The following is a 23,236-nucleotide window of genomic DNA, read 5'->3' on the forward strand; positions in this document are numbered from 1 at the left end:
TAACTCTCCCCATTCCATCGAAACAGACCATGCTCAGTAAATTTGTATTAATTGATTATATATATATATATATATTGATAAGAAGAAGAAAATACACAAAAACTACAATTTCATCTCGACAAGCCTGTTTCGTGATTGCTCACTCTTCAGGGGATTTAATCTTCTTATCAATATTTACGCTCTGCTCTCGGGCAACATGTTTTGTACGGAAAATCATAAATCATAAACTTCCTATATATATATATATATATACATACAAAGTGAAGGAAATACACAAAAACTGCAATTTCATCCCGACAAGCCTGATTCGTGATTTCTCACTCTTCAGGGGATAATATTAAATGAATACAAAAGCATATGCTAGATTATATATACAAGAGGAAGTTAGGGTAAAAATTAAGATAGAATTACATAATATATTGAGTGTACGATTAAAAATTGGATAAAAGTGCCTTGTGTCTATGGCGACAAGAGGAGATAAGTTCGTTACGTTTGTTGAGTGATGATAGTTGTGGTTGGTAGGTGATGAAGAATTTTTCTTTCAGGCCTATATATACATACTAAATTATTCGTTGACGCTACCTTGGTCTACCTTTTTATAATCATTAAAGGATTTTTCATGGTAAATATACAACATTAAAACAAAAACCAAAATGCCAGATGATGATGAATATAAAACAAATGTCATCTGAGTTCCAAAGAGATGAAACAATTCTCCCATTAAAGTAGCTCCACCGTCATATCCAATGGTGAAAGCAGTTTCTTGTAAACCTTCAAACAACAACATTTTATAAATTGCAGCACATAAAACACTCAGACTTGTTTGGTTATGTTTCCATATTTTGATTGTTGCCAAACAACATAACGAAATTTCAAAGCTATGCAATCACACATCAAGCGTGAAATGATCCAGGAATATTTTGATTGGTTAAAGGACTTAGTGTCAGTTATGCAGCCCGAGTGAAAAACAAAACAAACTTTTATTAATTTCTTTTTCATTCAATTTTCATCCACATTCAAACGAGTTTTAAACTGTCCTTCCCTTACCCCGTAAATACATATAAACTCAGGTGAAAGCCTAACATCTTGGCAGAGGTTATAGTACAAACTTTATGCATGCGTCAAGTCTCACAAAAATGTTATGAAATTATTAAAATTATCAAAATAAACACAAACAAAGAGAATTTCCTGGACAAACCTATAATCATATTGGAGTTCTCTTTTGATGCAGCTTTTGAGAAATGCACGACAAATGCTGAGTGACAAAATCCATAAGCAGTCGCTTGTAACGTGTCGATAGCTATAACCAACCATGCTGTACGAGCAAATGCAAGAGCTAGATAGGAACACGCATAGAATAATAGCGAAATACATAATGTTTTCAATTCACCAATGGTTGTGATCAAATGTGTTGAAGAACATACTGATAAAACAAGAATAGGCCTTCGAACTAAAGCCGCCATTCCCAGTAGCAATGGAGTCGCAGACAGTCTATCCAAGTACCAAAACTCCCAGAACAATTGAAATGACGTGCACATCCCCAGAAAAAGCAACAAAGCAAACATGAAGCCATAATGTACGCTGAGAATATCATTTCGAACTCCTGACCATTTGAACGATCTCGCATCACTGTATTCATATTCAAACCAAGGTAGCGAAAACATCGATAATAAAAGACATATTCCACTGACTATAAACGATACAAAATATCCATTTTCAATGGTATCGCAAAATCGTACTTTAATCAACTTTGCCAATAATGAAGTACTAGCAATAAAGAAGGCTGCGCCAGCGTGATACCACATCAAATAATAACCGATCTTTGCTTTACTTTCACGAAGATAAGTCGCTATTGCGGAGTTCAACGAGCTCACATTCACAACAGATGAAAGTAAAGTCAATGTTCTAGAAACAGTTAGCAAAAGAAATAAAACGCTTATGATACTTGGTTGACTGCGCCGTAGGTAGGAGTATTTTATTTGATTGGCTTCACTTAATTTTGAAAAGTTTTGACGTCTCTTTAATGACAAACGATTTACATGGGACAGCAGAGATATTGACCTTTCAGATTGGTTTTGAGATGATATTGTTTGCGATTGAGTATTATTACCAACACGTCTCAAGTTTAAGGCACGATTTGACAATGAATCTGCAGTATATAGAAGTGAAGAACGTCCTGACGAATTCTGAATTGATTTATTCGTTATATCTGACGATATCACACATTTTGTTTTCAGCGATGGCACAATCAATGACAAAAGAGGTAAAAGACACACGACAAACATCATACAATTGTTAAATACAACCAATACCTTTCTTGCTTGATATTTCTCGCCGAAGTAAAGATAAAACGGGATTACAAGATAAACAAGTCCGAGCGATGTCGTGAATCCTATCTGCCCAGGATTGAAACCAAGTTGTTTCAAAAATAGATTAAAATACTCAGCATATAATGATTGAAATCCCAAATTGCAGAATGCAAACCATCCCAACATGAAGGATTTTAGTAAAAGCATCGTCACAGAATACAAACAACCAGTAATGCGGAACACAAGCACATCTAGGAGTAGCCATAGCGAGCAGTAGAGCGCAAAATAAATTAAAGCTGCTTAATTTGAAATTCAAATACTTTCAGAAAGGCACTATTGGTGATGAATTTCTAAAGAATATAATTTCACCAATGAACTAGTCTCCGAAGGGCTTAGAAATGAAAATATATTCCAAAATGTGCAGCAGTAATTTACTTTTACTAACCCTAAATCCGCCACTATTGCGGAAAGCTATCGAGCTTAAATTTACTAGTTGAGATCTATAAAGCGACAGTTCACTCCAGGAAATCCATACGCCAGAACTTATAGACTCGTTGCAGTGACGTCACATACAGTAGCGGATTCAGCGTCAGTCAAAATAAATTATAGCTCCTTAATTTTAAATTCAAACTATTTCTGCAAAACATCATTGGTTTTGAATTTTTGAAGAGTGCAATATCTCCAATGGATATGCTTCAAAGACTAAATGAAATGATCTCTTTTTAACGTTACCAAAAGTAATACAAGTGATGTCATGCGGTAGTGTAACAAGCAGGCAAGTTTGGTTGTGTTATAAAAATTTAAGAACATCAGCAAATTTAAATTTGTTGCTTTTGAAACCTAATGTCGTTACATTGATTGAAATATTTAGACTAGCCGACATTGGAAAATATTGGTAGGCAATGTTAAGATATGCTCTCATATTCTTCTTGTAATTAGCATATAATTAAGTCAAGTGTAACTAACTAACTGATTATTTTAAGAGATACTTATGTGCAATAATCACAATATTTTTTATAGTTCCTAATAGCTTTCCGTTGATTGTAAATTAACCATATTTAGTAAAAAACAAATATATCCATACGTAATATCTTGTATAAATAGAAGTAGTTTAACCATTGTACGATAGATCGTAGACCAGAGACATTGACGTTGAACATTAAATGTGATCATAACAGTTATCTGTAATATCTCTATTTCTTGGTGTAAGTCAATATATACTAAAGAAGGTAGATGGCTACATCACAAAACCTAACAGGCAAAGTAAAGATTTTAGGATGATAAAATCACACAGATGGAAGGCTACTCGAAAGATTTCTTTTGGGAGAAACAGGCATTATTAAAGTTTCTTCGGCTGTGCTCCAGTATTGGTTTGATTCTGGAGAAACTTCAAGGTTGCATGCGTGGCAAGCACGAGCAGGAAGTGCAATGTTTCCAAGAAATTTTGAGCAATTTCCAAGCAATATTTATCATAAAATAGCTTTTTAAAAACATCATTAGAAAGATAAATTGATCGATCTTTTTTAATAACATTTTGTCTATGTTTTCACCGTCAACTTTACGGTACAAATGGCGTTAGAGTCATTGATTTGTTTTAAATTTTATGCAGACATTTCTCGATAAAAAATCGATTTAATGAACACTGTCAAAAACAAGTTTCAGGTATTACTATAGGCGGCCCAATAAGTCACTTAAATTGTATAAACAAACGATAACTCTCCCATTCCGTCGAAACAGACCATGCTGCGCAAAATTTGTATTAATTGATTATATATATATATACTCGATTATTCGTCGACGCCACCTTGGTCTACCTCTTTATAATCATTAAAGGATTTTGTATGGTAAATATACAACATTAAAATAAAAACCAAAACGCCTGATGCTGATGAATATAAAACAAATGTCATCTGAGTTCCAAAGAGATGAAACAATTCACCCATTAAAGTAGCTCCACCGTCATATCCAATGGCCCAAGCAGTTTCTTGTAAACCTTCAAACAAAAACATTTTATAAGTTGCAGCACTTGAAAGCACTCAGACTTGTTTGGTTATATTTCCATATTTTGATAGTTGCCAAACAACACAACGAAATTTACAGCTATGCAATCTCACATAACGCGTGAAATGATCCAGGAATATTTTGATTGGTTAAAGGACTTCGTGTCAGTCATGCAGCCCGAGTGAAGAGCAAAACAAACTTTTATTAATTTCTTTCTCATTCAATATTCATCCTCATTCAAACGAGTTTTAAACTGTCTTTCCCTTAACGCGTAAATACATATAAACTCAGGTGAAAGCATAACATCTTGGCAGAGGTTATAGTACAAACTTTATGCATGCGTCAAGTCTCACAAAAATGTTATGAAATTATTAAAATTATCAAAATAAACACAAACAAAGAGAATTTCCTGGACAAACCTATAATCATATTGAAGTTCTCTTTTGATGCAGCTTTTGAGAAATGTACGACAAACGCTGAGTGACAAAATCCAAATGCTGTTGCTTGTATCGTGTCGATAGCTATAACCAGCCATGCGGTACGAACAAATGCAAGAGCTAGATAGGAGCACGCGTAGAATAATAGCGAAATACATAATGTTTTCAATTCACCAATGGTTGTGATCAAATGTTTTGAAGAACATACTGATAAAACAAGAATAGGCCTTCGAACTAAAGCCGCCGTTCCCAGTAGCAATGGAGTCGCAGACAGTCTATCCAAGTACCAAAACTCCCAGAACACTTGAAATGACGTGCACATGCCCAGAAAAAGCAACAAAGCAAACATGAAGCCATAATGTACGCTAAGAATATCATTTCGAACTCCTGACCATTTGAACGATCTCGCATCACTGTATTCATATTCAAACCAAGGTAGCGAAAACATCGATAATAAAAGACATATTCCACCGACTATAAACGATGCAAAATATCCATTTTCAATCGTATCGCAAAATCGTACTTTTGTCAACTTTGCCAACAATGAACTACTAGCAATAAAGAACGCCGCGCCAGCGTGATACCACATCAAGTAATAACCGATCTTTGCTTTACTTTCACGAAGATGGGTCATTAATGCGGAGTTCAACGAGCTCACATTCACAACAGATGAAAGTAAAGTCAATGTTCTAGAAATAGTTAGCAAAAGAAATAAAATGCTTATGATACTTGGTTGACTGCGCCGTAAGTGGGAGTATTTTATTTGGTTTGTTTCACTTGATTTTGACAAGTTTTGCCGTCGATTTAATGATAAACGATTTACATGGGACAACAGAGATATTGACCTTTCAGATTGGTTTTGAGAGGATATTGTTTGCATTTGAGTATTATTACCAACATGACTCAAGTTTAAGGCACGATTTGACAATGAATCTGCAGTATATAGAAGTGAAGAACGCCCTGACGAATTCTGAATTGATTTATTCGTTATATCCGACGATACCACACATTTTGTTTTCAGCGATGGCACAATCAATGACAAAAGAGGTAAAAGACACACGACAAACATCATACAATTGTTAAATACAACCAATGTCTTTCTCGCTCGATATTTCTCGCCGAAGTAGAGATAAAATGGGATTACCAGATAAATAAGTCCGAACATCGTCGTCAATCCTATCTGCCCAGGATTGAAACCAAGTTGTTTCAAAAATAGATTAAAATACTCAGCATATAATGATTGAAATCCCAAATTGCAGAATGCAAACCATCCCAACATGAAGGATTTTAGTAAAAGCATCGTCACAGAATACAAACAACCAGTAATGCGGAACACAAGCACATCTAGGAGTAGCCATAGCGAGCAGCAGAGCGCAAAATAAATTAAAGCTGCTTAATTTAAAATTCAAATACTTTCAGAAAGGCACTATTGGTGATGAATTTCTAAAGAATATAATTTCACCAATGAACTAGTCTCCGAAGGGCTTAGAAATGTAAATATATTCCAAAATGTGCAGCAGTAATTTATTTTTACTAACCCTAAATCCGCCACTAGTGCGGAAAGCTATCGAGCTTAAATTTACTAGTTGAGATCTATAAAGCGACAGTTCACTCCAGGAAATCCATACGCCAGAACTTATAGACTCGTGGCAGTGACGTCACATACAGTAGCGGATTCAGCGTCAGTCAAAATAAATTATAGCTCCTTAATTTTAAATTCAAAGTATTTCTGCAAAACACTATTGGTTTTGAAATCCTGAAGAGTGCAATATCTCCAATGGATATGCTTCAAAGACTAAATGAAATGATCTCTTTTTAACGTTACCAAAAGTAATACAAGTGATGTCATGCGGTAGTGTAACAAGCAGGCAAGTTTGGTTGTGTTATAAAAATTTAAGAACATCAGCAAATTTAAATTTGTTGCTTTTGAAATTTAATGTCGTTACATTGATTGAAATATTTAGACTAGCCGACTTTGGAAAATATTGGTAGGCAATGTTAAGATATGCTCTCATATTCTTCCTGTAATTAGGATATAATTAAGTCAAGTGTAACTAACTAACTGATTATTTTAAGAGATACTTATGTGCAATAATCACAATATTTTTTATAGTTCCTAATAGCTTTCCGTTGATTGTAAATTAACCATATTTAGTAAAAAACAAATATATCCATAAGTAATATCTTGTATAAATAGAAGTAGTTTAACCATTGTACGATAGATCGTAGACCAGAGACATTGACGTTGAACATTAAATGTGATCATAACAGTTATCTGTAATATCTCTATTTCTTGGTGTAAGTCAATATATACTAAAGAAGGTAGATGGCTACATCACAAAACCTAACAGGCAAAGTAAAGATTTTAGGATGATAAAATCACACAGATGGAAGGCTACTCGAAAGATTTCTTTTGGGAGAAACAGGCATTATTAAAGTTTCTTCGGCTGTGCTCCAGTATTGGTTTGATTCTGGAGAAACTTCAAGGTTGCATGCGTGGCAAGCACGAGCAGGAAGTGCAATGTTTCCAAGAAATTTTGAGCAATTTCCAAGCAATATTTATCATAAAATAGCTTTTTAAAAACATCATTAGAAAGATAAATTGATCGATATTTTTTAATAACATTTTGTCTATGTTTTCACCGTCAACTTTACGGTACAAATGGCGTTAGAGTCATTGATTTGTTTTAAATTTTATGCAGATATTTGTCGATAAAAAATCGATTTAATGAACACTGTCAAAAACAAGTTTCAGGTATTACTATAGGCGGCCCAATAAGTCACTTAAATTGTATAAACAAACGATAACTCTCCCCATTCCGTCGAAACAGACCATGCTGCGCAAAATTTGTATTAATTGATTATATATATATATACTCGATTATTCGTCGACGCCACCTTGGTCTACCTCTTTATAATCATTAAAGGATTTTGTATGGTAAATATACAACATTAAAATAAAAACCAAAACGCCTGATGCTGATGAATATAAAACAAATGTCATCTGAGTTCCAAAGAGATGAAACAATTCTCCCATTAAAGTAGCTCCACCGTCATGTCCAATGGCGAAAGTAGTTTCTTGTAAACCTTCAAACAAAAACATTTTATAAGTTGCAGCACATGAAAACACTCAGACTTGTTTAGTAAAATTTCCATATTTTGATTGTTGCCAAACAACACAACGAAATTTCAAAGCTATGCAATCTCACATCACGCGTGAAAAGATCCAAGAAATATTTTGATTGGTTCAAGGGTTTCAAACGAGTTTTAAATTGTTTATTCCTTACCGCGTAAACACATATAAACTCAGGTGAAAGCCTAACATCTTGGCAGAGGTTATAGTACAAACTTTATGCATGCGTCAAGTCGACTCACAAAAATGTTACGAAATTATCAAAATTATCAAAATAAACACAAACAAGGAGAATTTCCTGGACAAACCTATAATCATATTGGAGTTCTCTTTTGATGCAGCTTTTGAGAAATGTACGACAAACACTGAGCGACAAAATCCATAAGCAGTCGCTTGTAACGTGTCGATAGCTATAACCAACCATGCTGTACGAACAAAGGCAAGAGTTAGATAGGAACACGCATAGAATAATAGCGAAATACATAATGTTTTCAATTCACCAATGGTTGTGATCAAATGTTTTGAAGAGCATACTGATAAAACAAGAATAGGCCTTCGAACTAAAGCCGCTGTTCCCAGTAGCAATGGAGTCGCAGACAGTTTATCCAAGTACCAAAATTCCCAGAACAATTGAAATGACGTGCACATGCCCAGAAAAAGCAATAAAGCAAACATGAAGCCATAATGTACGCTGAGAATATCATTTCGAACTCCTGACCATTTGAACGATCTTGCATCACTGTATTCATATTCAAACCAAGATAGCGAAAACATCGATAATAAAAGACATATTCCACCGACTATAAACGATACAAAATATCCATTTTCAATGGTATCGCAAAATCGTACTTTAGTCAACTTTGCCAATAATGAAGTACTAGCAATAAAGAAAGCTGCACCAGCGTGGCTCCACATCAAATAATAACCGATCTTTGCTTTACTTTCACGAAGATAAGTCATTATTGCTGAGTTAAACGAGCTCATATTCACAACAGATGAAAGTAAAGTCAATGTTCTAGAAATAGTTAGCAAAAGAAATAAAGTGCTTATGATACTTGGTTGACTGCGCCGTAATTGGAAGTATTTTATTTGATTGACGTCACTTGATTTTGAAAAGTTTTGCCGTCGATTTAATGAAAAACGATTTGCATGGGACAACAGAAATATGGACCTTTCAGATTGGTTTTGAGATGATATTGTTTGCGATTGAGTACTATTACCAACACGTCTCAAGTGTAAGGCACGATTTGACAATGAATCTGCAGTATATAGAAGTGAAGAACGCCCTGACGAATTCTGAATTGATTTATTCGTTATATCCGACGATACCACACATTTTGTTTTCAGCGATGGCACAATCAATGACAAAAGAGGTAAAAGACACACGACAAACATCATACAATTGTTAAATACAACCAATACCTTTCTTGCTTGATATTTCTCGCCGAAGTAAAGATAAAACGGGATTACAAGATACACAAGTCCGAACGATGTCGTCAATCCTATCTGCCCCGGATTAAAACCAAGTTGTTTCAAAAATAGATTAAAATACTCAGCATATAATGCTTGAAATCCCAAATTGCAGAATGCAAACCATCCCAACATGAAGGATTTTAGTAAAAGCATCGTCACAGAATACAAACAACCAGTAGTGCGGAACACTAGCACATCTAGGAGTAGTCACAGCGAGCAGCAGGGAGCAAAATAAATTAAAGCTGCTTAATTTGAAATTCAAATACTTTCAGAAAGGCACTATTAAAGTAAATGGTTTGAACCTGGGAGTATCGTTATATGTTTGTAAATGATGATCGTCCAGGTTAATAAAGTCCTGAGAAGGACTGTTTTTGTTGTTGTTGACTGACGTTTTGACAACCTTAGCGGTAGTCATCTTCAGAGTCAAAATTTTGCTTGCAAAACGTATGTAGTCGTTAGCAAGTTGTTCGCTCTGTCGTCCAAATGATCGTAATAAAGTAAATGGTTTGAACCCGGGAGTATCGTTACATGTTTGTAAATGATGATCGTCCAGGTTAATAAAGTCCTGAGAAGGACTGTTTTTGTTGTTGTTGACTGACGTTTCGACAACCTTAGCGGTAGTCATCTTCAGAGTTGTCTCTGGACAATCATCATTTACAAACATATAAAAGCACTATTGGTGATGAATTTCTAAAAAAATACAATTTCACCAATGAACTTGTCTCCGAAGGTCGTAGAAATGTAAATATATTCCAAAATGTGCTGCAGTAATTTATTTTTACTAACCCTAGATCCGCCACTAGTGCGGAAAGCTATCGAGTTTAAATTTACTAGTTGAGATCTATAAAGCGATAGTTCACTCAAGGAAATCCATGCGCCAGAACTTATAGACTCGTGGCAGTGACGTCACATACAGTAGCGGATTCAGCGTCAGTCAAAATAAATTAAAGCTCCTTAATTTTAAATTCAAAGTATTTCTGCAAAACACTATTGGTTTTGAAATCCTGAAGAGTGCAATTTCTCCAATGGATATGCTTCAAAGACTAAATGAAATGATCTCTTTTTAACGTTACCAAAAGTAATACAAGTGATGTCATGCGGTAGTGTAACAAGCAGGCAAGTTTGGTTGTGTTATAAAAATTTAAGAACATCAGCAAATTTAAATTTGTTGCTTTTGAAACTTAATGTCGTTACATTGATTGAAATATTTAGACTAGCCGACATTGGAAAATATTGGTAGGCAAAGTAAAGATTTTAAGATGATAAAATCATACGGATGGAAGGCTACTCGAAAGATTTCTTTTGGGAGAAACAGACATTATTGAAGTTTCTTCAGCTTCGCTCCAGTATTGGTTTGATTTGGAGACAGGTTTCACAAACATATCTAGTAGGTACAGTATCTAACATAATAATACGTTGATATTAACATGTCACACAGTTTTTTTCTATGTAAGTTGTGTAAAAAAAATGATGTAGTAGTTAGTATGTCGAAAACACTTTTTTGAATACCCGAGAATGTTTACTTGCATAAATTGTCATGTCTTCCGATGGAAATGGCAAGATAAAACTTCCAAAATGTTATCTTCAGATTCATGAATAAAGCTCAAACCCTTGAAACAATACAAAGCTCCTGCGCTTGGTGGAAACCGAACTTTAGTTGAGGCGGGTTGGAAGCGATTTACATGTCACTTGCTCAAGAATTTCCGTTACAATAGCCGTGGGAAACTGGGATAGAGACTCCAAGTCATCGATTACGAACAGATAGAACTAAGACATATTTTTCTACATAAAAAGCGAAGCGCCATGGTTTTTTCCAGGCCAAGCTTCTTTAGCATATTTCTTCTTGGGGGCTTCTTGAGGGAAGGAAGGAGCTTAAGTGTGATCATGTACTGTTCTATTCACGTCAGAGAAAACCAATCAAACATATTAAAATAAATAAGGGATACAATACGAATTATGGCAAATGCAACTGTATAGAAATTATAACTAATAGTAATGATCCAGTCAAAACATTTCTCCCAACAATCTTGCTCACAAATGCATGTCATATAACTAATAAAATTGATGAACTACATGGAGTCGTCATGAATAATGGTCCTGAAGTTGTACTGATTACAGAATCCTGGCTTTCTCCAAATATCCCAGACACAGCAATATCGATTAATGATGAATACAAAATATTTCGCAAAGACAGACCCACCCTTGGCGGAGGAGTTCTTACTTATGTACATCAAAGTATACCTGTTAGTCGTAAGTTATTTGATGAAGACAATGATAAAGAGGTGCTATGGTTAGTGCTTAAACCTAAAAGAACGCCTCGCCCATTTAGTGCAATTATTATCGTCGTTATTTATTATCCACCTGGACAAAGTGCCGAAAAGAACATGATATGATTGAATATCTCATCAAAAATTTAGATCAGTTGCTATGTGAACGTCCATCCTCTGCAATTATAGTTGCTGGAGACTTCAATAAATTAAACTTGACTAATCTATGTAATTGCTTCAATTTAAAAAAATCTATCCTATACCCAACCAGAGGAAAAAACGTTTTGGATCAAGTCTTGACAAATATGCGAGATATGTATAAACCAACACAGCATCTACCACCATTGGGACGTTCTGATCACAATTGCCTTCTATTAGTGCCAAAACAGAAAGAAAAAGCACCAACAATTCCCAGAAAGGTAAGACTCTTATCACCTGGAAAAGTAAATGTCTTATGCAGAAAACTTATTCTTGAAGATTGGTCGGAGGTCTTTAATGTAGAAGATGTAAATGAAAAAGTAAATGCTTTTACCTCAATGATGCTTAGTATTATGGATGAAACTATTCCTGAAAAAACAGTACGAATGCATACTTCAGATAAACCTTGGATGACAAGCTTTATAAAATCAAAGATCAAAGCCAGACAACGTGCTTTCTCATGTAATAATCAAGCACGTTATGAAAAACTATGTTCTGATGTCTCAAAACTTATAAACAACGCCAAAATTTCATATTACAAACGAAAAGCAAAAGACTTTCGTACGACTAGCCCTCAAAAATGGTATAAATCAATCTTCTTAATGTTGGGAATTAATAACGGGAATAATGTAAAAAGAAATGTTTACGATGAAAATGTACTGGAACTAGCTGAAAAATTACAACAAGTCTTTACAAAACCTTGGTTAAACCAATTACCCAACTACGAAATTGAAGATAACTTGATCAACCAAACGCTTAAGGATATTAAACCTCCTTTACCATCTATTGGACAGGTCAAGAGCTGTCTACAGCACCTAAATCCTAGAAAAGCAACAGGTGATGACAAAATTCCGGCATGGATACTTAAACGTTTTTGCGAAGATCTTGCACCAGTCGTACACAATATAGTCACCACAAGTATAAAACAATGCAAGTACCCCAGCCAATATAAACATGCACTAATAACTCCAGTTGCTAAAGTTAATAATCCAAGCAATGTTGAAAATGACTTCAGACCTATATCTGTCCTTCCTCAAATGGCTAAAGTAATAGACAAACTTCAACTCCATTTGAATAAATCAGATTTCAAAATAAAGACTAACCAACATGCCTTTACTCATGGCCGATCTACTGTATCTGCTCTAATATCTATGACACAAAATTGGTATAATGCAACAGATAATTCTCAATTAGGTAGAAAGGGAGTTCACGTATTATTTATAGATTTTCGAAAGGCGTTTGACATGGTGAATCACAATATATTACTACAAAAATTAGCATCTATGGAAATTAATAAGTCTTTCTGGCAATGGATTCGAAGTTTTTTTGACAGGAAGAACGCAACAAGTCAACCTACAAGGAGCCATGTCATCCATCCAACCTTGCTCTTTGGGCGTGCCACAAGGCGCTGTCATATCACCAGTGCTCTTTAATGTATATATAAATGATTTAAAGGACAATATTCCTAAAGAAATAGATGCTAATACATGTAAATATGCGGATGATTGCACTCAGAACCAGATTGTTGAAAGAGGTGAATGCAGTTCCATGCAAAAAGTAATCGACGAATTACGGAAATGGGCTGATAATAACAGAATGGCTCTGAATCCGAAAAAAAACAAAGGATATGTGGATATGCTTTACGGACTCAATACAAGAACCACCCTCCCTATTTATTGGAGAAGAAGAAATAAAAAGAGTTACTAATTTCAAACTTCTTGGCGTAACATGTCAAAATGATCTTAAATGGAATGAACATGTACACCAAATTACATGCAAGGCAAATAAAAGACTATATCATCTTCGACTTTGTAGGAAGTCTCAATTACCTTCAGATGTTGGATTATTAACATATACATCAAAAATAAGACCAGTATTAGAGTATGCATCGGCAGTCTGGGCAGGATTTCCACATTTTTTACAGCAAGAAATTGAACGTGTACAAAGAAGAAGTTTAAAAATTTTACAACTAGATAAAAACTACTTGCCCTCCTTGAAAAGCAGACGTGAACTAGCAACTACCCAAGAGATCAAAAGGATTATAGAGGAACCTGATCATCCATGCCAATTTTTAGTACCTTATCCTAAAGAAAATTCGCACGAGTTGCGTAAAAGCAAAACTTATAGTATTTTATCTCGGACCAAACGTCATAAACAATCTTTTATTGCTAGATCTTGTAAATATATATATAATAAAGTTAACATGTAATTCTTAGTATACTATGATTAATATATAGAAAATCAATGTAAATTCATCGTACTTTTTAATCTGAAGATGAATAATAAAAACCTTTAATCACTAATCACATAATCACAGTATAATCCGGTCCCTCGACATCCGGTGCGGCGGTGACTCTACTTCCGCTTTGTACCGGATATAAAGCAATATCATGTTCGGAAACAGACGGTAAATCTGAGTACAATCCATCTTTATAAGCAAAGTTGTTCATTCGTTTGGTAATGGTCTCTGTCATGCTGCCTGTTTTCATAAGGTTACGAGGTTCCTATGACAAAATACAGGACAAATCAGAAATCATCAAATGATAAACCCCCATAAATTATGAAATTGGCAAAATGAAACATTAAAGTAAAAACAAATATTTTCTCTAATGGAAGTTTCGTGGAAAGATCTTGCAAAAATTAAAGTAGACACAAGCAAATTTTTTTCTCATCACTTACTAGGTAGATCGCCAAAAAGATCTCTACATTCGTCAGATGATCAGACAGTGCACAAAATCTGTGGGATGTTGTACAACAAAAGAACATCTTATGTTATGGTTTCTGGTGATATCTTCAGAGCATTTTTGAAGTATTGGGCGAAGAAAACGGAAAAACACAAACATAGAAATGCATCGTAGTAAACTAGGTTGTAGTTTATTCGTGTATCATTCTGATACTGTCCAAATTCCCACTAAATCAAGGACGATACGATGGTTGAAAGTATTTTGCTGTGTTGCCCAAGTGACACAACATATATCTCATAATGGAAATATAATTTTCATCTTTATAATAATTTTTATTTCTCTATGATCCTTCATATTTAAAATCGCTTGCTCAAATTTTGGACTGCTACATTTAACGAAGTTTCTATAAAGATGTAGAAACTCCGGGAAAGTTATGGAGAAACTACAATTTGCATGCGTGGCAAGCACGTGCACGAATTGCAATGTTTCCAAGCAATTTTGAGCAATTTCCAAGCAATATTTATCATAAAATAGCTTTTTAAAAACATCATTAAAAAGATAAATTAATCGATCTTTTTTAATAACATTTTGTCTATGTTTTCACCGTCAATTTTACGGTAACAAATGGCGTTAGAGTCATTGATTTGTTTTAAATTTTATGCAGATATTTGTCGATAAAAAATCGATTTAATGAACACTGTCAAAAAACAAGTTTCAGGTATTACCATAGGCGGCCCAATAAATCACTTAAATTGTATAAACAAACGATAACTCTCCCCATTCCATCGAAACAGACCATGTTGCGCAAAATTTGTATTACTTTATATATATATATATATATATATATATACTCAATTATTCGTCGACGCCACCTTGGTCTACCTCTTTATAATCATTAAAGGATTTTGTATGGTAAATATACAACATTAAAATAAAAACCAAAACGCCTGATGCTGATGAATATAAAACAAATGTCATCTGAGTTCCAAAGAGATGAAACAATATTCCCATTAAAGTAGCTCCACCGTCATATCCAATGGCCCAAGTAGTTTCTTGTAAACCTTCAAACAAAAACATTTTATAAGTTGCAGCACTTGAAAGCACTCAGACTTGTTTGGTTATATTTCCATATTTTGATTGTTGCCAAACAACACAACGAAATTTACAGCTATGCAATCTCACATAACGCGTGAAATGACCCAAGAAATATTTTGATTGGTTCAAGGACTTAGTGTCGGTTATGCAGCCCGAGTGAAAAGCAAAACAAACTTTTATTAATTTCTTTCTCATTCAATTTTCATCCACATTCAAACGAGTTTTAAACTGTCTTTCCCTTACCGCGTAAACACATATAAACTCAGGTGAAAGCATAACATCTTGGCAGAGGTTATAGTACAAACTTTATGCATGCGTCAAGTCTCACAAAAATGTTATGAAATTATCAAAATTATCAAAATAAATACAAACAAAGAGAATTTCCTGGACAAACCTATAATCATATTGGAGTTCTCTTTTGATGCAGCTTTTGAGAAATGTACGACAAACGCTGAGTGACAAAATCCATATGCAGTCGCTTGTATCGTGTCGATAGCTATAACCAACCATGCTTTACGAACAAATGCAAGAGCTAGATAGGAACACGCATAGAATAATAGCGAAATACATAATGTTTTCAATTCACCAATGGTTGTGATCAAATGTTTTGAAGAACATACTGATAAAACAAGAATAGGCCTTCGAACTAAAGCCGCCGTTCCCAGTAGCAATGGAGTCGCAGACAGTCTATCCAAGTACCAAAATTCCCAGAACAATTGAAATGACGTGCACATGCCCAGAAAAAGCAACAAAGCAAACATGAAGCCATAATGTACGCTGAGAATATCATTTCGAACTCCTGACCATTTGAACGATCTCGCATCACTGTATTCATATTCAAACCAAGGTAGCGAAAACATCGATAATAAAAGACATATACCACCGACTATAAACGATACAAAATATCCATTTTCTATCGTATCGCAAAATCGTACTTTAGTCAACTTTGCCAATAACGAAGTACTAGCAATAAAGAAGGCTGCGCCAGCGTGGCCCCACATCAAATAATAACCGATTTTTGCTTTACTTTCACGAAGATAAGTCACTATTGCGGAGTTCAACGAGCTTATATTCACAACAGATGAAAGTAAAGTCAATGTTCTAGAAATAGTTAGCAAAAGAAATAAAATGCTTATGATACTTGGTTGACTGCGCCGTAAGTGGGAGTATTTTATTTGGTTTGTTTCACTTGATTTTGACAAGTTTTGCCGTCGATTTAATGACAAACGATTTACATGGGACAACAGAGATATTGACCTTTCAGATTGGTTTTGAGATGATATTGTTTGCGATTGAGTATTATTACCAACACGTCTCAAGTTTAAGGCACGATTTGACAATGAATCTGCAGTATATAGAAGTGAAGAACGCCCTGACGAATTCTGAATTGATTTATTCGTTATATCCGACGATACCACACATTTTGTTTTCAGCGATGGCACAATCAATGACAAAAGAGGTAAAAGACACACGACAAACATCATACAATTGTTAAATACAACCAATACCTTTCTCGCTCGATATTTCTCGCCGAAGTAGAGATAAAACGGGATTGCCAGATAAATAAGTCCGAACATCGTCGTCAATCCTATCTGCCCCGGATTGAAGCCAAGTTGTTTCAAAAATAGATTAAAATACTCAGCATATAATGATTGAAATCCCAAATTGCAGAATGCAAACCATCCCAACATGAAGGATTTTAGTAAAAGCATCGTCACAGAATACAAACAATTAGTAGTGCGAAACACTAGCAGCCCAAGTAGTCACAGCGAGCAGCAGAGCGCAAAATATATTAAAGCTGCTTAATTTGAAATTCAAATACTTTCAGAAAGGCACTATTGGTGATGAATTTCTAAAGAATATAATTTCACCAATGAACTAGTCTCCGAAGGGCTTAGAAACGAAAATATATTCCAAAATGTGCTGCAGTAATTTATTTTTACTAACCCTAAATCCGCCACTAGTGCGGAAAGCTATCGAGCTTAAATTTACTAGTTGAGATCTATAAAGCGACAGTTCACTCCAGGAAATCCATACGCCAGAACTTATAGACTCGTTGCAGTGACGTCACGTACAGTAGCGGATTCAGCGTCAGTCAAAATAAATTATAGCTCCTTAATTTTAAATTCAAAGTATTTCTGCAAAACATTATTGGTTTTGAATTTCTAAAGAGTACAATTTTCCCAGTGGATATGCTTCAAAGACTAAATGAAATGATCTCTTTTTAACGTTACCAAAAGTAATACAAGTGATGTCATGCGGTAGTGTAACAAGCAGGCAAGTTTGGTTGTGTTATAAAAATTTAAGAACATAAGCAAATTTAAATTTGTTGCTTTTGAAACTTAATGTCGTTACATTGATTGAAATATTTAGACTAGCCGACATTGGAAAATATTGGTAGGCAAAGTAAAGATTTTAAGATGATAAAATCACACAGATGAAAGGCTACTCGAAAGATTTCTTTTGGGAGAAACAGACATTATTAAAGTTTCTTCGGCTCGCTCCAGTATTGGTTTGATTTGGAGACAGGCTTCACAAACTTATAAGTAGGTACAGTATCTTACATAATAATACGTTGATCTTAACATGTCACGCAGTTTTTTTCTATGTAAGTTATGTAAACAGAATGATGTAGTAGTTAGTATGTCGAAAACACTTTTTTGAATACCCGAGAATGTTTACTTGCATAAATTGTCATGTCTTCCAATGGAAATGGCAAGATAAAACTTCTAAAATGTTATCTTCAGATTCATGAATAAAGCTCAAACCCTTGAAACAATACAAAGCTCCTGCGCTTGGTGGAAACCGAACTTTAGCTGAGGCGGGTTGGGAGCGATTTATATGTCAATTGCTCAAAAATTTCCGTTACAATAGCCTTGGGAAACTGGGATAGAGACTCCAAGTCATCGATTACGAACAGGTAGAACTAAGACATATTTTTCTACATAAAAAGCGAAGCGCCATGTTTTTTTTCAGGCCAAGCTTCTTTGGCATATTTCTTCTTGGGGGCTTCTTGAGGGAAGGAAGGAGCTAAAGTGTGATCATGTACAGTTCTATCACGTCAGTATAATCCGGTCCCTCGACATCCGGTGCGGCGGTGACTCTACTTCCGCTTTGTACCGGATGTAAAGCATTATCATGTTCGGAAAAAGAAGGTAAATCTGAGTACAATCCATCTTTATAAGCAAAGTTGTTCATTCGTTTGGTAATCGTCTCCGTCATGCTGCCTCTTTTCATAAGGTTACGAGGTTCCTAAGACAAAATACAGGACAAATCAGAAAATCGTTGAATGATAAACCCCCATAAAACATGAAATTGGCAAAATGAAACATCAAAGTAAAAACGAATATTTTCTCTAATGGAAGATTCGTGAAAGATCTTGCAAAAAATTAAAGTAGACACAAGCAAATTTTGGTTTCATCAATTACTAGGTAGATCGCCAAAAAGATCTCTACATTGGTCAGATGATCAGACAGTGCACAAAATCTGTGGGATGTTGTACAACAAAAGAATATCTTATGTTATGGTTTCTGGTGATATCTTCAGAGCATTTTGAAGTATTGGGCGAAGAAAACGGAAAAACACAAACATAGAAATGCATCGTAGTAAACTACGTTGTAGTTTATTCGTGTATCATTCTGATACTGTCCAAATTTCCACTAAATCAAGGACGATACGATGGTTGAAAGTATTTTGCTGTGTTACCCAAGTGACACAACATATATCTCATAATGGAAATATAATTTTCATCTTTATAATAATTTTTATTTCTCTATGATCCTTCATATTTAAAATCGCTTGCTCAAATTTTGACTGTTACATTTAACGAAGTTTCTATAAAGATGTAGAAACTCGCGGGAAAGTTATGGAGAAACTACAATTAGCATGCGTGGCAAGCACGAGCACGAAGTGCAATGTTTACAAGAAATTTTGAGCAATTTCCAAGCAATATTTATCATAAAATAGCTTTTTAAAAACATCATTAAAAAGATAAATTAATCGATCTTTTTTAATAACATTTTGTTTATGTTTTCACCGTCAATTTTACGGTAACAAATGGCGTTAGAGTCATTGATTTGCTTTAAATTTTATGCAGATATTTCTCGTTAAAAAATCGATTTAATGAAGACTGTCTAAAACAAGTTTCAGGTATTACCATAGCGGCCCAATAAGTCACTTAAATTGTACAAACAAACGATTACTCTCCCCATTCCATCGAAACAGACCATGCTGCGCAAAATTTGTATTACTTGATTATATATATATATATATATACTCAATTATTCGTCGACGCCACCTTGGTCTACCTCTTTATAATCATTAAAGGATTTTGTATGGTAAATATACAACATGAAAATAAAAACCAAAACGCCTGATGCTGATGAATATAAAACAAATGTCATCTGAGTTCCAAATAGATGAAACAATATTCCCATTAAAGTAGCACCACCGTCATATCCAACGGCCAAAGTAGTTTCTTGTAAACCTTCAAACAAAAACATTTTATAAGTTGCAGCACTTGAAAGCACTCAGACTTGTTTGGTTATATTTCCATATTTTGATAGTTGCCAAACAACACAGATCGTGACTAAAACACCACACGAGTACATACGAGTACATACGAGTACATACGAATACATACGAGTAATATACGAGTACATACGAGTGACATACGAGTACATACGAGTAACATACAAGTACATACGAGTAACATACGAGTACATACGAGTGACATACGACTATTTTCTGGTCAACAAATGAGAAACAACACAATTTCTTCAATACATTGATATTTGCGTTTATTTTTCCTTGTATTTGTGTGGACTTTGGGGCAACCATTTGATGGATTTAAATGCTGAAAAGGTATTTTAATTTCATACTACATTCATTTGTATGTTTTAGTTGAATTTGTTATAGATATTTTGTCGATGCGATTTGCCAGTATTTGAGCGCTTTTTGACACACTTTCACCTAGGAAATACATATTTATGAAAGCGATTATACATTCATTTTGACTCTGAAGATTATCAAGCATTATTTATACGTTGTTTATTTAATCGCTTCATAAATATGTATTTCCTAGGTGAAAGTGTGTCAAAAAGCGCTCAAATACTGGCAAATCGCATCGACAAAATATCTATAACAAATTCAACTAAAACATACAAATGAATGTAGTATGAAAGTAAAATACCTTTTCAGCATTTAAATCCATCAAATGGTTGCCCCAAAGTCCACACAAATACAAGGAAAAGTAAACGCAAATATCAATGTATTGAAGAAATTGTGTTGTTTCTCATTTGTTGACCAGAAAATAGTCGTATGTCACTCGTATGTACTCGTATGTTACTCGTATGTACTTGTATGTTACTCGTGTGTACTCGTATGTTACTCGTATGTACTCGTATGTTACTCGTATGTACTCGTATGTACTCGTATGTACTCGTGTGGTGTTTTAGTCACGATCAACAACACAACGAAATTTAAAGCTATGCAATCTCACATCACGCGTAAAATGATCCAGGAAATATTTTGATTGGTTAAAGGACTTCGTTTCAGTCATGCAGCCCGAGTGAAAGCAAAACAAACTTTTATTAATATCTCTCTCATTCAATTTTCATCCACATTCAAACGAGTTTTAAACTGTCCTTCCCTTACCGCGTAAACATATAAACTCAGGTGAAAGCCAAACATTTTGGCAGAGGTTATAGTACAAACTTTATGCATGCGTCAAGTCTCACAAAAATGTTATGAAATTATCAAAATTATCAAATTAAACACAAAGAGAATTTCCTGGACAAACCTATAATCATATTGAAGTTCTCTTTTGATGCAGCTTTTGAGAAATGTACGACAAACGCTGAGTGACAAAATCCATATGCTGTCGCTTGTATCGTGTCGATAGCTATAACCAACCATGCTGTACGAACAAATGCAAGAGCTAGATAGGAACACGCATAGAATAATAGCGAAATACATAATGTTTTCAATTCACCAATGGTTGTGATCAAATGTTTTGAAGAACATACTGATAAAACAAGAATAGGCCTTCGAACTAAAGCCGCCGTTCCCAGTAGCAATGGAGTCGCAGACAGTCTATCCAAGTACCAAAATTCCCAGAACAATTGAAATGACGTGCACATGCCCAGAAAAAGCAATAAAGCAAACATGAAGACATAATGTGCGCTGAGAATATCATTTCGAACTCCTGACCATTTGAACGATCTCGCATCACTGTATTCATATTCAAACCAAGGTAGCGAAAACATCGATAATAAAAGACATATTCCACCGACTATAAACGATACAAAATATCCATTTTCAATGGTATCGCAAAATCGTACTTTTGTCAACTTCGCCAATAACGAAGTACTAGCAATAAAGAAGGCTGCGCCAGCGTGGCCCCACATCAAATAATAACCGATCTTTGCTTTACTTTCACGAAGATAGGTCATTAATGCTGAGTTCAACGAGCTTATATTCACAACAGATGAAAGTAAAGTCAATGTTCTAGAAATAGTTAGCAAAAGAAATAAAATGCTTATGATACTTGGTTGACTGCGTCGTAGGTAGGAGTATTTTATTTGGTTGGTTTCACTTGATTTTGACAAGTTTTGCCGTCGATTTAATGACAAACGATTTACATGGGACAACAGAGATATTGACCTTTCAGATTGGTTTTGAGATGATATTGTTTGCGATTTAGTATTATTACCAACACGTCTCAAGTGTAAGGCACGATTTGACAATGAATCTGCAGTATATAGAAGTGAAGAACGCCCTGACGAATTCTGAATTGATTTATTCGTTATATCCGACGATATCACACATTTTGTTTTCAGCGATGGCACAATCAATGACAAAAGAGGTAAAAGACACACGACAAACATCATACAATTGTTAAATACAACCAATACCTTTCTCGCTCGATATTTCTCGCCGAAGTAAAGATAAAACGGGATTACCAGATAAATAAGTCCGAACGATGTCGTCAATCCTATCTGCCCAGGATTGAAACCAAGTTGTTTCAAAAATAGATTAAAATACTCAGCATATAATGATTGAAATCCCAAATTGCAGAATGCAAACCATCCCAACATGAAGGATTTTAGTAAAAGCATCGTCACAGAATACAAACAACCAGTAGTGCGGAACAGTAGCAGATATAGAGGTATTCACAGCCACTGGTGCGGAAAGCTATCGAGCTTAAATTTACTAGTTGAGATCTATAAAGCGACAGTTCACTCCAGTCAATCCATACGCCAGAACTTATAGACTCGTGGCAGTGACGTCACATACAGTAGCGGATTCAGCGTGAGTCAAAATTAAAGCTCCTTAATTTTAAATTCAAAGTAATTTCAGAAAAACACCATTGGTTTTAAAATTCGAACAAGTACAATTTCTCCAATGGATGTGCTTTAAAGACTAAATGAAATGATCTGTTTTTAACGTTACCAAAAGTAATACAAATGATGTCATGCGGTAGTGTAACACAGTGGCGTGGTGGCAGGGGGGGCCAGGGGGGCCAGGGCCCCTAGCTGTTGATTTTGGGGGCGCTGAATTGAATACGAGTCATCAAGTTTTAAAAATTGGCTATAAAAAATTAAAAACGCATTTGAAACAGAACAGTTATTTTCGCAGT

The 23,236-nt window shown here is 34.8% G+C and overlaps 6 protein-coding genes across 8 annotated transcripts in view; 1 reads left to right on the forward strand and 5 right to left on the reverse strand.

The window, feature by feature from the left end:
- LOC124454052 overlaps positions 1–2,561 on the reverse strand; it is a 40,633-nt gene extending 38,072 nt beyond the window's left edge. Inside the window, exons 1-2 of one of the 2 annotated variants that reach the window (XM_047004856.1) lie at positions 1,199–2,561; positions 402–771 (exon numbers count right to left, since the gene is read on the reverse strand). In XM_047004856.1, coding sequence (XP_046860812.1) covers positions 566–771; positions 1,199–2,516 — 1,524 coding nt within the window. In that variant the 5' untranslated portion in view covers positions 2,517–2,561 and the 3' untranslated portion in view covers positions 402–565. Of the gene's footprint in view, positions 1–401; positions 772–1,198 lie in introns of those variants that run through there. The other variant, XM_047004857.1, reaches the window with a different exon arrangement.
- A 1,062-nt stretch (positions 2,562–3,623) lies between these two features.
- Positions 3,624–6,102, reverse strand: LOC124454051. Its single transcript, XM_047004855.1, has 2 exons — positions 4,730–6,102; positions 3,624–4,302 (listed from the first exon to the last, which is right to left on the reverse strand). The coding sequence occupies exons 1-2, from the start codon at positions 6,045–6,047 to the stop codon at positions 4,097–4,099; spliced, it is 1,524 nt and encodes a 507-aa protein (XP_046860811.1). The 5' UTR covers positions 6,048–6,102; the 3' UTR covers positions 3,624–4,096.
- A 1,243-nt stretch (positions 6,103–7,345) lies between these two features.
- Positions 7,346–8,855, reverse strand: LOC124454053. The gene is made up of 3 exons (XM_047004859.1): positions 8,381–8,855; positions 8,189–8,305; positions 7,346–7,834 (listed from the first exon to the last, which is right to left on the reverse strand). The coding sequence occupies exons 1-3, from the start codon at positions 8,838–8,840 to the stop codon at positions 7,629–7,631; spliced, it is 783 nt and encodes a 260-aa protein (XP_046860815.1). The 5' UTR covers positions 8,841–8,855; the 3' UTR covers positions 7,346–7,628.
- Positions 8,856–11,925: 3,070 nt separating this feature from the next.
- Positions 11,926–13,525, forward strand: LOC124454918. Its single transcript, XM_047005671.1, has 2 exons — positions 11,926–13,012; positions 13,152–13,525. The coding sequence occupies exons 1-2, from the start codon at positions 11,926–11,928 to the stop codon at positions 13,523–13,525; spliced, it is 1,461 nt and encodes a 486-aa protein (XP_046861627.1).
- Positions 13,526–14,666: 1,141 nt separating this feature from the next.
- LOC124454050 lies at positions 14,667–17,333 on the reverse strand. Its single transcript, XM_047004854.1, has 2 exons — positions 15,992–17,333; positions 14,667–15,563 (listed from the first exon to the last, which is right to left on the reverse strand). The coding sequence occupies exons 1-2, from the start codon at positions 17,307–17,309 to the stop codon at positions 15,358–15,360; spliced, it is 1,524 nt and encodes a 507-aa protein (XP_046860810.1). The 5' UTR covers positions 17,310–17,333; the 3' UTR covers positions 14,667–15,357.
- Positions 17,334–17,879: 546 nt separating this feature from the next.
- Positions 17,880–22,868, reverse strand: LOC124454681. 2 transcript variants are annotated; one of them, XM_047005455.1, is made up of 2 exons: positions 21,398–22,868; positions 17,880–18,849 (listed from the first exon to the last, which is right to left on the reverse strand). In XM_047005455.1, the coding sequence occupies exons 1-2, from the start codon at positions 22,713–22,715 to the stop codon at positions 18,839–18,841; spliced, it is 1,329 nt and encodes a 442-aa protein (XP_046861411.1). In that variant the 5' UTR covers positions 22,716–22,868; the 3' UTR covers positions 17,880–18,838. The 2 variants fall into 2 exon arrangements, with proteins under 2 accessions (XP_046861411.1, XP_046861410.1); XM_047005454.1 differs by lacking the exon at positions 17,880–18,849 and adding an exon at positions 19,341–20,083.
- Between the last annotated feature and the right edge of the window lie 368 nt (positions 22,869–23,236).

This window comes from Xenia sp. Carnegie-2017, unplaced genomic scaffold (genome assembly GCF_021976095.1).
Source record: "Xenia sp. Carnegie-2017 unplaced genomic scaffold, XeniaSp_v1 HiC_scaffold_3, whole genome shotgun sequence".
Taxonomy (NCBI): Eukaryota; Metazoa; Cnidaria; class Anthozoa; order Malacalcyonacea; family Xeniidae; genus Xenia; species Xenia sp. Carnegie-2017.

Coding starts and splice junctions, on each gene's coding strand:
- LOC124454050 (XM_047004854.1), bottom strand. CDS start 17,309: ATGCTTTTACTAAAATCCTTCATGTTGGGATGGTTTGCATTCTGCAAT. Junction 15,564..15,991: donor GAACTCCAATATGATTATAG/GTTTGTCCAGGA, acceptor TTTTGTTTGAAG/GTTTACAAGAAACTACTTGG.
- LOC124454918 (XM_047005671.1), top strand. CDS start 11,926: ATGCGAGATATGTATAAACCAACACAGCATCTACCACCATTGGGACGT. Junction 13,013..13,151: donor AACAGATAATTCTCAATTAG/GTAGAAAGGGAG, acceptor TTTTTTTGACAG/GAAGAACGCAACAAGTCAAC.
- LOC124454053 (XM_047004859.1), bottom strand. CDS start 8,840: ATGACTTATCTTCGTGAAAGTAAAGCAAAGATCGGTTATTATTTGATG. Junction 8,306..8,380: donor ACATTTGATCACAACCATTG/GTGAATTGAAAA, acceptor TTGTTCGTACAG/CATGGTTGGTTATAGCTATC. Junction 7,835..8,188: donor GAACTCCAATATGATTATAG/GTTTGTCCAGGA, acceptor TTTTGTTTGAAG/GTTTACAAGAAACTACTTTC.
- LOC124454051 (XM_047004855.1), bottom strand. CDS start 6,047: ATGCTTTTACTAAAATCCTTCATGTTGGGATGGTTTGCATTCTGCAAT. Junction 4,303..4,729: donor GAACTTCAATATGATTATAG/GTTTGTCCAGGA, acceptor TTTTGTTTGAAG/GTTTACAAGAAACTGCTTGG.
- LOC124454681 (XM_047005454.1), bottom strand. CDS start 22,715: ATGCTTTTACTAAAATCCTTCATGTTGGGATGGTTTGCATTCTGCAAT. Junction 20,084..21,397: donor GAACTTCAATATGATTATAG/GTTTGTCCAGGA, acceptor TTTTGTTTGAAG/GTTTACAAGAAACTACTTTG.